At 44.6% G+C, this 17,421-nt stretch overlaps 1 protein-coding gene across 1 annotated transcript in view; it reads right to left on the minus strand.

Moving 5' to 3' along the window:
• Window positions 1-17,421, minus strand: part of LOC116574101 (WD repeat-containing protein on Y chromosome-like) — an 82,073-nt gene that overhangs the window by 27,309 nt on the left and 37,343 nt on the right. Inside the window, exon 8 of the mRNA XM_032314620.1 lies at window positions 6,306-6,351. Within this exon, the coding sequence (XP_032170511.1) occupies window positions 6,306-6,351 (46 nt within the window). The remainder of the gene's footprint in view (window positions 1-6,305; window positions 6,352-17,421) is intronic.

Below are 17,421 nucleotides of genomic sequence, written 5' to 3' on the forward strand. Positions count from 1 at the left end.
CCGAAGTAAGAAGCCAACACATTCCATTTATTTCCCATGCTCTAATAAATAGCTTGTGCTCTCTTGGCAGAATCAACAAGCAATGTTTTTTTCCAGTTAAAAGGGAATAGAGAGTTTTTCAGGCTTCTCTGTCTCTTTCTGAGCAGATGGGCTTTCATATTTAGCAAGTGCAACTGCCATAACCTTGAATGGGACATAAGCATGGCCAGACCACACGGTCCAAATGCCCGGACCTAGGTCACAGGGTGTTGTGAGTGACTGCACACAGAGGACCTTGCTCACTCCAGGACATTTCTCATAGTGACCTGCACTTGGAACAGCATTAGATACAGAGGAAAACAGTGGCATTATAGCAGGTGTATAAAGTAGCAAAACACGCGCTATCTTGTAGGAACTAACTGCTACAGGTTTGGGGATGGGAGCTTGCTACAGTATTCTCTGGGATCCATGTGACTAAAGAATATCTCCTCGAACAAGTCGCAGGTCCTGCACACACTGCTTTCTATGCCTCATCTCATTGAATCTTCACAATAATCCTGGGGGGTAGGCACTTTGATTCTTTCCATTCTGCAGATGGAGGCAGAGAGAGGTTGAATGGTGTACCCAGAGTACCAGAAGTGTTAAGGGGCACAGGTACTGAACTGCTAAATTTCATGTGGTTTCTGAGCCCAGGTGAACCAGCAGTGGAACCAGCTGTGGTCTTAGTTGGGTTCACAATATGTGGCATGCCTAGCTCTGTAATGTCATTTCTTTGTTCGGTCTGGATACACATCTCTGGAAATCTCTGGACTCCCATTATGCTGTTTTTTTTTTTTAATTTTTTTTTTATTAACCTTAGTATGACATACACCCAAAATTCTGTGGCATGGGACTTATGTAATATCTTTCCAGTGTATAATCTATTAATGAGAATTATGTTCTCGTTCTTAGGTCCCGTCACTTTCCATATGATTATAGTATCATTTAGAACCTTGATTCAAGAAACCACCATATACAGTTCCCCTCTCTCCACATTTCTCCTAGTTAATGTGTTGTTTTCTCACTCCGCACTCCCTCCTTAGAGCCCTGCAATCTGTCTCCGTGTTCTTCCGCTGACATTTTTCTCACCACTGGTTCCATTTCTAATAAATCAAATGGAATTTTCTCGGGCTCTCGTGTTCCTCAAGTTCCCTGGATGTTCGGCTCTTAAGCAGCTCTTTCCTCTGAGACATCCCCTCTCCCTCAGCTCTTGCTGGTGCCTTGTCCCTCTTGGTAACTTCCTTGCAGCTGATAGGACTCCAAGCCCGTGTGCCTCACAGCTACCCTGTGCTGAATACGCCTGTATGTGTTGCTCCCTGTCCCCCATAGGACTTAACTGCAAACATCATTTATTGTACTACTTAGTTTCTCTTCCAGTGGGCCTAGCTAAGGGCTGATCAGATGTTATTTAATTTAATTAACACTCACTTATTCTGGCTTCTGGCTTCCAGACTTAATGATACCATGACCCCAATTAAACTAAGCAGTTGATGAAGCCAGTGGTCATATCAGGATTATTTGCCTGATAAATAACAGATCATAATCAGTAGTAGGTGCTGGGGACCAGTGGCAGCCTGACAATAAACTGCTTCGCCTCAGGAGTACCTTTTTTTTTTTTTTAAACCATTTTCTTTAGAAAAAAAGGAAATCAAGATAAACAAAACAAAACAACAAATCAAAAACAAAACAAAAAAAAAAACACCAAAAATGGAGAGCTCATTGCTAGTCTGAAATCATTTTGCTTCCAAGTCTTATCAAATCATCTCAGAGGCTTTGTTGACATTCTGTGCTAAGGACTGGAATCCATCTTTCCAAATGGAAAGAGGCACCAGGGGGCCAAACACCACGCTCTGTCCAGAGTGCTGAGGTCCGAGGTCAGACTGTCTGGCAAGCGCGCATGACCAAGCCAGCAGCCTGCGCGGGGCCTCTGGATGTGTTTCTAAAGGATAATATTTACAGTGTTGGATAGCTGGACACTGTGGAGCTTAATGGGATTCTTAATAAAGGCAGCTTTCATTAAGACAGGGAGCACAGGCAAGGTGCCCTTGCTTTTGAGGGAAGGACAACCCGGCACAAGACCGATGCTCCTCCTCGGTTTGGAAATCATGTGGGTCAAGTGCCTTGTCATGCATTAACAGCCTTTTTAAGTTCCTGTTGGATTGAGAGGAACGGCTTAGATAAATGAAGGAAGAGGAATCACGCGATCTGTCTTGGTAGTGTAAACGCCGAGACACAGCAGCTGCATTTAAACAGAGCAATTTGCTAAATGAGTGGTTGGCTCCTTTCCAGATGGCCAATGTGACACAGGACTTGGACGAATCTTCATTCAATCATGCATCTGTCTAGACTGCCGCAGGAGAGGCCGGGTTAGAGCCACTGCCCCAGCGGCCCGCAGCCACAGCTGCAACAGCTCCGAACCCCTTAGATAAAACCCACTCCTGTTGACCCCTGAGGCAGCTTGGCCAAAGACCAGCAGGGGAGGCTGCAGCAGCAGGGCATGGGGGAAGCCTCGGGGAAAGCCAGCTCCTCTGCTGAAGGATGACCAGCTCGGATCAGGGACCCTGGACACGTCTGCCTGCTGGAGCACTCCCCTCGCCTACAAGGGACATGCACCCAGGTGATTCTCATCATCGGAAGCAGCTGAGCTTCCCAAGCAGAAAGACGGGCAGCGCTCTATGTGTTTCCTTTATGTGCACTTTTTAAAGCTTTTCACACACGCTTCGTCTTGATTCTCCCAGTTAGGTTGTAAAATTCCCCAGGCAGATGCACCTCTTTAGAGATGATATCTCGGAGCTATGGGCTGGGGAGGCCTGGGGATAGAGTAGATGATTGCCCCATTCTGGGGCCTCCGGATCTATGACATGTGTTGAATGACCAGGGGGAAACTAGGCCAGGTAAAATGGAGCCATTTGATGGGCAGCCTGCCCAACTTTAATAAAATAGTCAGTCAGAGGACTTCGTTGGGCTGTAATGGGGACTTACAGGAAGGCAGCGCTATTGACCTATTTCTACCTGGTAAGTTATCCCCTAAGCCTATTTAATTTTTATAATTGTATTGGAAGTTTCCATGGTGAGAGTTTCACCATATTCTTTAGCAGGCTCGTTGAGTTTCACGGCTAGGAGCTCTGACCAGTTAGTAAACAAGCCTCCCCATTCCCCGCCCCATGCCCATTAGCCCTCTGAGCCTCCACTGTGCACAGCAACTTCCACTTAATTCTGACTGGGAGGAAAAGTTTAACCTGGTGAATCACCAGCAGCACTTCCTGTGATCGTCTGAGGAAAACTACAGTCTGCTTCGGAAGAACTCTGAAGCATTTCACTTCCTGCTGTTACTGATGTACATGGGGTGGAAAAATTTGAGTTCTGCTCTGTGCCTATCCACCAAAGCTTTCTCACCAACATTTTTCTCTCTTGGAAGTTTCCTCTTATCAGGGCTCTGCTGATCCTACAGTCAGCCTGAAATAAATGCATCAAACGAACAGGGCTGACCTAGAGATGGGTATAGCATCATCCCTCTGCCTGTCTCACCTAGATTCCACTTCTGTAACTGTCTGAGTCCAATTTCCTCATCTGTACCACAAAGCCCAGGGACCCTGGACACGTCTGCCTGCTGGAGCACTCCCCTCGCCTACAAGAAAATGGTTTGTGGGATGATTTTGTCAGTTCTCCTAAGGATGGTACTGAACTAGCATTACTCTAGATGCATAAATGAGAAGCTAATCCATACACAAGGGAAGCCTTTGGGCGTGGTCGCCCTAGACTCTGTCAATGGAGGTCTTTATGGCAAGAGTCCAGGCTATGGAAAGGGAGTTATTCTATTGTCTAAAATATTCTAGTAGTAGATATTCCAAAAGGTCAGAGCAATGAAGTCACTCAACTCTGAGATAATTACAAGTCTGCTCAAGTCCTTGCAATGAGCAAATAGCTCAGAAAGAGTATGAAAGTAGACTATTAATTTTAAGAAACAAGTTTCTCAGTAGGCCGAGTGTAAGTAGCACTGATGAATATTATCAAATGATCTGAAAGTGCATGATCCTGGGCTAGACGCAATCATCTAATGAAACCCAAGGATAATCACTCATCAAGAGAACCTTTGTGGTATGACTTTGGTGAACCCAGTACCCTGGCCTTCGTGGGCATATTATAAATGTAGCTTCCCTTCTGCTGAGTGTCACTGGGTCCTCAATTCCAGGTTATCAGTGTGTGATCTCCAAGAAGTATGCAAATTGTGAAGACTTTGAAGTCTGCCAGAGCATGCTTAGGTGACAAGACAGGCACAGCCAGTGTTTCTGCGTCAAAATACACTTCTTTCTCCCTCGCGCACAACTGATGGCTTTGCCAGGTTGGCACCATGAACTCGTAGATGCTGCATTCACTGTAAGCCTTTTTCTAGCCTAAAGAAAATTTGATTTAAAAAAAAAAAAAAACATCAAATAAAGACTCAAACACTGATGGAAAATGTCCTGACTTTTTAACATTCAAATACAGCTCCACAAAGAGTCCCCCACGACTGACATTTTATGTTATTAAAATGCTGTTAATTAAGAACTACAGAAACCAGCAGCGATGACCAAAGCAGGACTCTCACAAACTCCTCCTGACCTAAGCTGCGACTCTGATTTGCTTAGAGGCGAAATCAAAAGAACACAGGGTGTACCGGCTCATTCACATCTAGCCCACTAGGGGGCAGTGAATGATCGAGTTTCCAGCAGGCGGGCTTCCGCGCCGGTTGGTTGCTATATATACACCTGAAGTGTGGCAGGCCTTTTACACAAAGTGAGCAGCGCTGCGGCGATGACAGGTGTAGGGAGCAGCCAGTTATTGCTCCCAGCACAGTCTGCCAGAAGGATGAAGTGAAACGGAGCATTTGCATTTTTACCAATGAACCTGCGTGATAATGAACAGGCAGGGTCGCCCGCATCAGCCCCGGCTTCGCCTCCCGGCTTCTGCGGGGCCGCCGCCCCCGGCACCCGGCTGCACCGCACCCAGGACTGCAGCAAGGGAGACAGGCGGAGCCGAGGGACCCGATTTATCAGGCGCCTGGGGCTGGTGACCACAGGGGCACGACTGCCCCGCGGCAGGGGTGGGGGTGGGGATGCCTCCCTCTTCCATCCCATCCCCGGGCCAGAATCCATCTGAGAGATTCCAGGCGGGGAAGCGGTGCTGCATAAATCCAAGGACACCATTCACCTCGTCGTCTGTGTGAACGGCGCCCCCTACAGTTGGGAAGTGCGCAGGTCATTGCCCGCTCCCCCTGCGTGGGGCCTCTGAGCTCCAGGTCATTGCACAAGAGCCTGTCAGCTGTCTCCCCTGCTGCTCGTTTCTTTCTTTCTTTTTTTAAAAAAATATATGTGTATGTATGTATGTATGCGTGTGTGTGTGTGTGCGCGCGCGTGCATTTTAAATTTGCATTAAAAGGCTTTAGGGTAAGTAGAGAGCAAAATTAGAAATTGGAACCTGTTGGATTTCAGTGTTGGCGATGGTTCCATCTTCCTTCCCCTTCTGCCAGGCTTCCTCCATTCCCTGGAGGAGCTAGTGCCCTCCTGGTGGTCTGTCTTTGCCCTGTGCTAATACTTTCTTCAGGGAGATCCTAGGCTACCAGAGCATTCAACCTTAGTTCTGTTTACAGCACTCCGTCCCCTCTCCCACTGGAAACTGCTTTTAAATCTTATTTGTAACTGGGAAACAGAGTACAGAGAAGGGAATTCTCCCTTCTGGCCCTGATTTGCAAGACTCTCTCCTGCCTAATGTGGGGCAAATCAGATGTGCCCTTTCCCCCGGTGCTCCGATGTCACTGCTTTCAGACTGGCTTCTTCATTCGGGCCCTGTTTCTTCACACGTTGACCTAGAACATCCCTTCTGTTTTACTTCGAAACCAGTAAAGCATCGTGGTGAAACACACAGACTTGGATCAAACTGCTTGGGTTCCAGCCTCAGTCCATCACCTCCCAGGAGCATGTACACTCAGAAATTGCATGACTGCTCCGTGCCTCAGTTTCCCCATTTTCACAAATGGCCGTCTAACATCACCTCATGGTTTGAACTAAATGGGTCAAATGGAAAGCACTAAGCGCAACGCCAGGCATACGAACCATCACTTCATACATGTTACCTCTTCGTATTTTATTTTATTTGACATCATGTTGTATTTCTTCTTCGTCTCTGCTTTAAGACACAGATGCTCCCACCCTTCTTTTCTCCCCCTTGCTTCTCCCTGGAAGAATGGCAGATGGCCATCTGACCCTTGAGTAAACGCCTACCGCTCTCCTTCTATCCTCCGTACCTACCTGATCATCGCCATAGAGAATCAGGCACTTGTCAGGATCTTCATAACTAAAGCAAAGAACATGAAGAGAAAACATCTTCAGACATCAAGAACAAGCTCAGGGATGGGGGTGGGGGTGGGGAGAATCTGACAAGTGTCCTTTATGTCATGCCCGTGTTCTATTTGTGGAACTGTCTTGGAAGTAGACACTTGTTTACTTCGCCCAGATCAGAAGTAATTTCAGATTCTCTTCATTTAATTGTCTACTTCCCCTGTGCAGCTTCGTAATTAAAATAAGAAACTTATTTATGAAGTCAGTGCCAGAGCTGAGAGATAACCGTAAGGAGGTGCTCCTCTGTGAAGCTGACGCTAAATCATGTTGGCCAGCCTGAAGGCGTGGCAGGCACACCCCACGTGGCAGGGATCCCTCCCATCAGGTGGGAGTTGGAGAAAGGATGGAGGAACTCTTGGCTCTTCCCAGTCCACGTGTGTGAGATGAAGAGTGCGGACATTCTCTTTACAAGAGGAGCCAGGTTTTTATGGGAAAATGTGGCAACTCCCCACTTTGAGATGGGTGACACTGGCTCATCAAGAGAACACTAATGGTCTGGGTGACACTGGCTGGTACCAGGAAAAGGGTAATGACTGCCCCATGGAGGAAGGTTTGAGCATGGGTGTTGTTGGCAGGAGGGGCAGGGAGGCAGGGAGGAGGGATGAAGAGGCTGAATAGGAGGAGATAGTGAGGAGAGTGGGCAGAAACCAGCAAGATCCCGAGTGGACCACTTTTCCCTGTGACCCCCGGAATCTTCAGCTTCATCTACAAAAATCACAAAATGCTTGGTGTGGTTGGATTTCTTCCTTCCTACTTTTCTTTCTTTCTTTCTTTCTTTCTTTCTTTCTTTCTTTCTTTCTTTCTTTCTTTCTTCCTTCCTTTCTTTCTTTCTTTCTAGATTTTATTTATTTATTTGTCAGAGAGAGCACAAGCAAGGAGATCAGCAGGCAGAGGGAGAAGCAGGCCCCCTGCTGAGCAGGGACCACCCCCCCCCCCCCCGCCCCCATGCAGGACTCAGTCCCAGGACCCTGAGATCATGACCTGAGCCAAAGGCAGACGCTTAACCGACTGAGCCACCCAGGTGTCCTACGGTTGGATTTCTTATCAAAACCAGTGAAATGGCTATGTGGATGCAAGATGTGGACACCCACCCATATATGGGAAGCATCAATGTTACAACTGCAAGACTTGTTTGACATTATGTGGCCACATTAAATCTGGCAAATAATTTGTCCATTTATATTGGATTTATTTCTCTTTCATTTCCAAAGACAAGAAGGGACCTAGAGAGACGTTTCTGTTTTGTGTCAGTACCAGAAATCTGTGTGTCTCTTAAACATCTTAATTATTATCTTATAGACAATATGAAGCTGCTAATGGATGTTGTTTCCCTCTTTTTTCTCGCTTCTAGGAAGTCCAAAAATAAATATGTTATTCATTTCTAAAAATTGTTTAGAGTATTATAGAATATATTTTGCTTATTGACTTTATCTTTCTATATATGTTTTTTGTCTTCACCCCCATTCATATATGTCCATGTGTATTATCTTTTATCCAATTCTATACTCATTGCTATAAGTGTTTCCAAATCCTCTTTTAGATCATGTGGTTTTTAATAAACAAAAATACCAATAAATGCATTTTTGTATCTCCTGAAGTTTTTCTACCATAATCTGTAGTAAAAGAAATGTTCTTTGAGTTTTGTTGTCAAAACTGTTTATTAATCTTTTCTTGGCACCTATGTTTAGAGTCCTGCTTTTGCTAAAGACTTTTTAAAAAAGATTTTATTTTTAAGTAATTCCTACCTGAAGTGAAGCTCAGATTCATGACCCCAAGATCAAGAGTTGAAAGCTCCTTCTACTGAGTCAGCCAGGCACCCCACAATAGACTTTTTTTTTTAAAACCCTAATTATTGTTAAGATATTCTCTTATTTTTTCTTAGATCTTTCTCTGGAATTTTTTTATGTATATTGTGATACAAGGACTTAATGTTTTCCCCCTAAATCGCCAGCAGTTATCTGTTAGACTATTCTCCCACTAATTTGAAATGCTTATTTTATCAAATACTATTTTCCACATAAACATGGGTCTATCATTAATCCATTTGTCTCTTCTTCACACCAGTATCTTATCTCTTTCACTCACTGTAACTTAGCAGCATACTTTGATATCTGGTAGCTTAAGTCATTATGCTTTTTCAAAATTTCTTGGCCATTTTCACATATTTACTCTTCTAGATGAACTTTGGAATCAACCTGTTGAGCTCCAAAACAATCTCATAGAGATTTTGATTGGAATTCCTTTGAATCTGACATTTAACTTGGGGCAAGGTGACACCCTCACGAAACTGAGTTTTCTCATCCGGGAAGGTAATCGCTTCCCATTTATTTGGGCTTTCTATCATGTTTTTAGAAGGTTATCTCTCTATCTTAACATATTTTAAAGTTTTTTTCTGGGAATATTCATTTATGTGCCAGTCAGTTTCTTCCTTAGAGAAAAATAAGAACAATAGTCAGGATTCAAGTTCCCCATAGCCAAGGTATACTTATTATGCAGACATTCTCCTGACATACAATTTCACAGCAAAGACCAGTTGAGTCCACATACAATGTTGGAAATACTGGCTAAGAACAGTTGGCCAGTAAAGTAAGCTACAAAAAGAAAAAAAAAAGTCATACATGTCCCTCAAGAAGATGAAGATCTGAGGCTCTCTGCTAAGATATCAAAAAAAAATCTGTTTGGGGGCATCAGGGTGGCACAGTTGGTTAAGCATCCAACTTTTGGTTTTAGCTCAGATCATGATTTCAAGGTTGTGAGATCAAGCCCCACATCAGGCTCTACATTCAGTGCAGAGTTGGCTGGAGATCATCTCTCTCTCCCTCTTCCTCTGTCCCTCCCCCTGCTCTCTCTCTTTTTCTCTCTCTCAAATAAATGAATAGATCTAAAAAAAAAAAAAAAAAAAAAAAAAAAGACCTGTTAGGACCAAATTTCTCTCTCCCTCATATTTATATAAAAGTTTTAAAATGTAGAATTTAGCTCCTTGCACATGTCATTCTCCCCACACTACTCTTTTCATAATTCTTGGGATTTAATATCAATCATAAATAATCCATTCAGTCTACCAGTTTCTCATTTCCTTACAACAGTTTTGTTTTCTACCATACTGCAGACACTCACCGCCACTGTCATGCCCTTGTTATTGTCATTAGTAATAACTGCAACCTTCAGTTGAAAACCCCAATCTCAAACATTCTACCTCCAGTCTTTCCAGCTTATTCACATTGTACTACAGATTTAATTCCAGGACTTTCCATCCGTTGATCCAAACACATTTTCACTGTCCATGACCCTTTCATGCCTCACTTTCCTTCCCGGGTGACTTAGGTTCCTCTGTCAGTTATAACCACTTCCTCATGCGTGCCCTCAACTTTCTCTTTTGTTGTTCTTTCTTGGCACAAGAACACCCCTGATTCATGTTGACTTTCCACCCACCCCATGCATGAAAATGTGGCTGGAGACAAACCACACAACTGTGCTGAGTGGTCTGACTTCAACGTCATGACCACAAACCACAGATAAGTTCTCAGTACTTCCTGGCAGCCATCCGTCGTCTCCCACTCTCCAAGACCATTTTCACTTCCTCTTTTGTCTGAAAATCTCCGACAGCTCCCAATTCCCATTCTCAGATCAAGATCTTGCTTTCTAAGTCTCCAAGAAAATGGAAATGCTCTACAGAGGCCCTCCACCAAATCCTACCAGATTCCCCTGGTTTATCAGTGCTGTGGATCATTCCCATCAGCACACAAACATGCTCTTATTTCTCTCATTGGGGAAAATTTTTTAAAATTGTCTTGATCGCTTTGCCCCTCCAATTATCACCCCAGTTTTCTCCATCCTTTTACGAAAGAGTTGCTTGAGACAAGGCTTCATGCTGCTGCCTCTGTTTCCCTTCCCGTGCCTATGTGAAGGCATTCCCATCAAGCTCTCGCCCCACCTCGCAAAACTGCAATGACCTCTCGTGGAAATTCTGGGTCCTCAACTTTCCAGCAGCTGTACTTGACATTGCTTACGCTGGGTTTGGGTACCCCGGGCTCGGGCCTTGCTACCTGCTTGTGTGCCAGCAATGAGCACGCCCATCAACCTCAGGGCTTTACCTCTGTCTCTTTATGCCGATGACCTGAGTCCACAGAACATGCACACATGCAACCACCCTGAACTTCTGATGCCCTCACCTGATCCGTTTTCTTCATAACACTTACCACTTCCTAGCATCCCTAAGTAATCAGATATTGACTGTTTATTGTCTAAAAGCCAGGCTCTGCTAGAGCAAGGGTTTTTGCCTCTTTTATTCATTAATATATCCCAACTGCCCAGAACAGTGCTGAGCCCATAATGAGCAACATTGATCTTTGTTGTTGATGCATTCATACACTTCCAGGCTGGCCACACAAAGTCCTTGTATGCACCAGGTGTGTCCCACTGCATAGCCTTGCCTAGAACCAACTTTGTGGCTCACTGGCATGCTACCTTCAAGTCCTTGCCCCACTGGCACCTGGCAAGCTCTGCCCTGCCCCTGCCCATGCTTTAGTCCCCTCTGTGCTACATTTGCTCTCCTTAGTCCTTATTCCTTAACATACTACCCACTGGTTTTGCATATAGCCTCTCTCTTCCACTAGGGTGGAAGTTCCCTGAGAGCATAGCTTGTACCTGCCTCTTTTACTGTCCTGGTAGCCCAAACATGCCTTGCATCCCTCTGCGGAAGTACTTACTTAGAAAACATCCTTTATAAAGTTATCATTGTGAGTGACTGGAAAACAGTCCACACTAGCTGGGTGCCCTGTGTCTAGCTTGCACACTCTCTTCAGATTCCTCGGGGTGACCTCCATCCACCCTTGGCTGCTTGGCCTCCAAGTTCCATGCTGTGACCAGCCCCAGCCAATATCACAGCCTGTTGATGATGTCACAAGACTTCCCTTCTCAGTCCCAGTGTTCCCACTACATGTGGCCTCTTTGATTTCTGAACCTCAGCCAAACTCAGGGGCCACCTCACCCACTCTGGGCTTTGTCTTCCAGTTGAATGAATGTTGGTGTCAAGGACACTGTCTGTCATAGTCTAAGTATTCTCCCCAAACCATTTGTTCCTTCATTCTTCAAGTATAAATATATATTAAGTATATACCACATGCCTAACACTATTCTAGCCAATGGGATATAATAGATAAAGTTCTCACCATCATAGTGCTTATAGTCTATTTAGGAGGCAAATAATAAATAAATAACCAGATCAGGACATCTTATGTCAGGTGATGGTAATTGCTATGGAGATAAATAAAGCAGGGTAGGGGCAATAAGGAATTCTGGGTCTGGGGGGTGGTATGGTGCGGAGAGTGTATTCTCATGGACAGTGGTCAGAGAGGCCTCTCTGAGTGTGTGACGTGAGATTGAGCCACATGGATCCCAGCAGAGAAGAATGCTTCAGGAGGAGATAGCGGGGAAGGCCCTGAGGCACAAGTGTGCTCAACAAACAGCCGGGAGTCTGGTGTCTGGAGCAGGCCGAGCAAGCAGGAGGGTCAGAGGAGGGATGGAATGGGGTGGAGGAAGCAGAAAGGGAGGAAGAAGATTCTTCCACAAACAAAAGAGAGCCTCCACAGTCTGGGGAAAGAGCAGGAAAGGAAAAGTACCACAAGCAGGGGAGGAAGAGAGGGTTGAGGGTCTCCCATAGTGGGTACCAGGCCCCACATCCTAGAAGGGCTGCCAGGGGGAGCAGTGGTTCCCCGTGACGGAAGTGGCCGTGTGCAGTGTCCCATAGGGTCTTGTGTCCAAGACACCCAACCACAGAGCCTGAGTAGCCTCGATGGCACTTCCCACCAGTGGGCCCCCCAACTGTGCCACGACGTTGGTGGGGGAACCCCTGAAGTGACTGATATTATCGTGGGTGGTAGGAACTCAAAATAGAACTAAGCTCAAGTTTCGGAAAACGAAATAAGTGATGTGTCTTGCACACCCGGAGCTATGGAATGAGATTCACACTTGCTACGTTATCACAAGTACGTTAAAAATAAGGGGAAATATACTGTGGGTGTATCCCGGCTTATTTTTCACAATTTTTGCTCCTGGGTGTTGGCCTATTTTTCTGACAACAAGACAGTTGGGAAAAATGGGAAGAGTTGCCTCAAGTGGAGATCTCTGTACTGCTCTTGCTCACCCTGAAAGGAGCCGAGGAGCCTGCCTTGTGGCATGAAATCCCTGACTTCTCTAAGAGAGATAGACCCCAGTGGTATTACTGGGAAAAAAAAAAAAATCCCAGAAACACATCCATCCTGAGTATCAGAGCCCAGAAATTATTCATACCACTCTGCAGCTCTGGCAAGAGACCAGATTCCTGGAATTAAGGCATCTGAAGCATTTCATTGTTGCAGTAACAGCAACAGACACGGGTGATAACAATCCAGAAAGATGGTGTTTACAAAGAGGGTATCTTTGATTTCTTTTTAAGATGCAAAGATTGATAATTTCTTTCCTTCTTCAGAAATTTCTCTGGCTAATCAGTGGGTGTATCGGAGTCTCCCTAAAAGAAGCAAAAGCTCTCAATCTCCTTTGGGAGTTAGAGGTGACAGAGAGGAGTTTTATTCAACCAGCTGCTGCTGAGAGATTCATGAGAACATTTTGTCACATCTAATAATCTTCAGCTTTCATTTGGTGCTTAGGACAGGGCCCCAGACCCAGGGAAAGTTCAGCATATGTCCCTGGAAAGAACAGGGGAGCCAGGAAATAGGAAGTACCCCACAGTGCTGGGATTGGTTCCAGATTTTGTTTCTTTGAACTTTCCTAAATTGCAAAGTATAACGATAAGTGAGTCAATTTCCGATGAGTCTTGGTATTCTAAATCCTAACGATTTTACCAACTCCATATATTTTTCTGTCTGGAGTGCAGTAGGATAAAGCATAGAAAAAATCTGGTTTTCCCCTTTAAAGTGGGGAGAATCACAGACTCCCAGTTAAGAAAGGTGATCTAGGAGATTGAAACTGATGACAACTGTCCACAAGGCGCCAACAAGTGCCTTCCTTTATGTGGTAAAATATGTCTCTAGTTATGATGTTGGATTCTTCTCTAGACATCAGCCTTCCAGAAATACAGTGAATGGATGAGCAGTGCTCCCAATTCATAACTCAGCTAAGAAGAGAATACAGGCCATTTTTACTTAGCACATACTTGACCTGAAACAAGCTGATTACAATAAGGCATTGAAGGGTAGCTGTGATTCTGTCACTTGGTGAGAACGTTCGTCTGGAGCATTGTGGAGATTGCTGTTATGGGATGAACCATGTCTTGAGAGAGCTAGACAAAGTCTTAATGTCATCTTGGAAGAAAACCAGAAAACAATAGTAATGTTCATACTTTTGTGCCTCGAGGAAGTTGTAGGAAGTTCAGATTATATGGCAACCATCACTATTCCAAACGACCTTGGCCCATAGGATAGGAGCCAAATACCATTCAGGTTTTGTTCAGGATTGAGCAAAGCATAATCCAGTCTTCCCAGAGTGTGTGGGCCAAGTTACAAAGGGGAGAGACTGCAGGCCATGGGCCAATTAACTAGCACAGGTAAGAAACTGAGAGGATGCACACTGGGCAGTGATCACAGAAATGAGAGGAGAAAAGGGACAAGACTTGGCCAGTGATTATAAGTGGAAGGTGAGGAGGAGAAGTGACCACAAGGATTCCCAAGGTTCTCCGTTTGAGTGATGAAATGGAGCTGGAAATCAAGACAGAACACATAGGGAGCATGGCAGGATTTGAAGAGAGTGCACATGTCTTTTGACACTTCAAGTCTGAAAGGCCTACAAGCTATCCACATGGAGCTTAATCTAGCATTCTGAGTGCAGGTGTCAAGAAGTAGATTCTAAATAATGGTCAAGCCAGTCAAAGAAAGACAATACTTAAGGAATGTGGTACAAGGAGAAAACCAAGGGTGCTACCAAGGTAGCACCTGAGAGGCTCTCAACATGTGAGTGGGGTGAGGATGAAGAAGGGAGAAGGAGGACCAGTTAGAGGAGGCGAACAGGAGACAGGCCACTACTGCAGAGGTCAAGGAGGGAGAAATGGTTCATGTCGCAGATATAATGAAGACTTAAAAGAGGGAAAAGAGTCACCTGTTAGGAGGTCATTGAATTAGGACCAGCGAGAAATAGTGAGGTTGTGAAGCCTGGCAGTGATGGTGTCATGTGCACATGGCAGAGGACCAGGGACAGGCTACTGTGAGTCCCTGAACATGCAGGGTGAGCAGACATGTCCCACTTTAGGCCTTTGCTCTGGTTGTTCCATTGTCTGGGCTGCTGTCTTCCAGGTATCCCCCTGGCTTCCCTGGCTCACTGCCTTGCTTCTTTTGGGTCTTTGTTTGAATGTCAAAGCTGTCCCTGACCACCGTACTTAATACTGCAACTGACAGCCCCCTTCCTTACCAATTCATACACATACATACTTGGCATCGCCTTTTCTTTCACCCATAGCACCTATCATCTTCTAACAATACTATATTATTTGTGTATTTATAATATTTATTATTTATTGTAAATTCACTCCTCCCACTTGAATGGATACATCTTTTTTTAAATGTTATATTAGTCAACATACAATACTTCATTAGTTCTTGATGTAGTGTTCCGTGATTTATTGTTTGCATATAACAGCCAATGCTTGTTATAATACATGCCCTCCTTAATACTCATCACCAAGCTACCCCATCTCCCTACCTCTCCTCACCTCTGAAACCCTCAGTTTGTTTCCCAGAGTCCATAGTCTCTCATGGTTCATCTCCCCCTCTGATTCCCCCCTTCATTTTCCCTTCCATCTCCTAATGTCCTCAAAGCTATTCCTTATGTTTTTTATATAAGTGAATCCATACAATAATTGTCTTTCTCTGTTTGACTTATTTTACTCAGCATAATCTCCTCCAGTCCCATCCATGTTGATGCAAAAGTTGGGTATTCATCCTTTCTGATGGCTGAGCAATATTCCATTGAATATATGGACCACATCTTCTTTATCCATTCATCTGTTGAAAGACATCTCATCTCCTTCCACAGTTTGGCTGTTGTGGATATTGCTGCTATGAACATTGGGGTGCATGTGGCCCTTCTTTTCACTACATCTGTATTGTTGGGGTAAATACACAGTAGTGCAATTGCTGGGTCATAGGGTAGCTCTATTTTTAACTTTTTGGGGAAACGCCATACTGTTTTCCAAAGTGGTTGTACCAACTTGCAGAATACATATTTTTTAAAAGGCTATTTATTTATTTGAGAGAGAGTGCAAGTGGGGGAAAAGGCAGAGGCAGAGAACCTCAAGGAGAATCTGTGCCAAACATGGAGCTCAACACAGGGCTCAACTTCATGACCCTGAGACCACAACCTGAGCTGAAACCAAGAGTTGGACACACAAACAACTGCACCACCAAGGTTCCCCTTGAATGGATACATCCTAAGGGCAGAAAATCTTATTATTTTGTACACTGAAGTGTTTCCTGTACCCACAATAGTGTCTGGCCCACAGCAGTCCTTCTATAGTATTTGTTGAGTGAATGAACACAGTGGACTATAAAAAAAAAAAAAAACACACACACACACAGAGAATGATTAAGGCCTAGAATAGATATATAAATAAAGTACAATGGAAGCCCAGAAAAAGAAATTAATTCTCGTTCAGAGGATTGGTAAAAGCTTTGTGAAGAGTGATTTCTGAGTTGGATCCCAGGAATTGGCAGGATATCAGCAGTCATAAGTGATACTGAGTGGGTGTGTAGGTGAAGAAAACTGTGATGAGGCTCCTAGGTGGGAAACAGTTCACGCATGCAGGAAAAAGCAAGCCACCCAGTGGGCTAGAACATGATGTCTAAGAGAAGGGCTGTGGGAGAGTTGGGTAAGTGTAGTCAAGGGATCTCCAAAGTCACATGCTCTGGTGTGTGCATATGCCAACCAGATTTCAAGGTGGAGACATTCAGTAGGTAGTGGGATGTAAGACTCTGGAGTTTGATAGGAAGCAGTCCAAAGATACAAATGTGAGCCATTAACATAGTGATGGTGTTTAAAGCCAAGAGACTAAAGATCCCCAAAGGGAATGAGTGTATATAGAGGAAAGGAGCAAGAATGGAAGCTGGGGATGCTCCAAGTATAAGAGGTGAGGGAGAAGCGTAGGAACCAGTAAAGGAGACTAAAAAGAATTACCTGTAAAATAGAAGAAAAACCCAAAGTATGGTGTCCAGAAAGGCAAGTGAAGAAAATATATCAATGATCAGCTAGATCAAGTATAGCTGATGGGTTATGTCAGATGTGCTCAAAAGGATGAGTTGAGTTGACTAAAGGATTTATTTTTAATATTTTATTTATTTATTTGACAGACAGAGATCACAAGTAGACAGAGAGGCAGGCAGAGAGAGATGAGGAAGCAGGCTCCCTGCTGAGCAGAGAGCCCGATGCAGGGCTTGATCCCAGGACCCTGGGATCGTGACCTGAGTTGAAGGCAGAGGCTTAATCCACTGAGCCACCCAGGTGCCCTAGATTGATTCTCTTAAGAAGTTCTGCTGCAGGGACGCCTGGGTAGCTCAGTGGGTTAAGCCTTTGCCTTTGGCTCAGGTCACGATCCCAGGGTCCTGGGATCAAGCCCTGCATCGGGCTCTCTGCTCAGCATGGAGCCTGCTTCCTCATCTCTCTCTGCCTGCCTCTCTGCCTACTTGTGATCTCTGTCTGTCAAATAAATAAATTTAAAAATCTTAAAAAAAAAAAAAAAGAAGAAGTTCTGATGCCAAAAAATAGGATATGAGCTGGCGGTACCTGTGGGATATAGAGCAGGACATTGTTTGTTTGCTTACAATGGGAGAAATAGCATTTTTATTACTTAATGCGAAGGATCCAGTAGAGAATAAAAAGTTGGTAGAAAAAGGAGAGATTTGTAGGAGGGATATCTTGAGAAAGAGAATAACTCTGTTATTTGAATACAGAGATTGGCTTTTGATGGAGCATGGAAAGTTTATTTGGTATAGCAAGTGAGAAGGCAGAGTATAGACGCTGGTAGGGGATGTGATGGGATGGA

Source organism: Mustela erminea, chromosome 15, assembly GCF_009829155.1.
Source record: "Mustela erminea isolate mMusErm1 chromosome 15, mMusErm1.Pri, whole genome shotgun sequence".
NCBI lineage: Eukaryota > Metazoa > Chordata > Mammalia > Carnivora > Mustelidae > Mustela > Mustela erminea.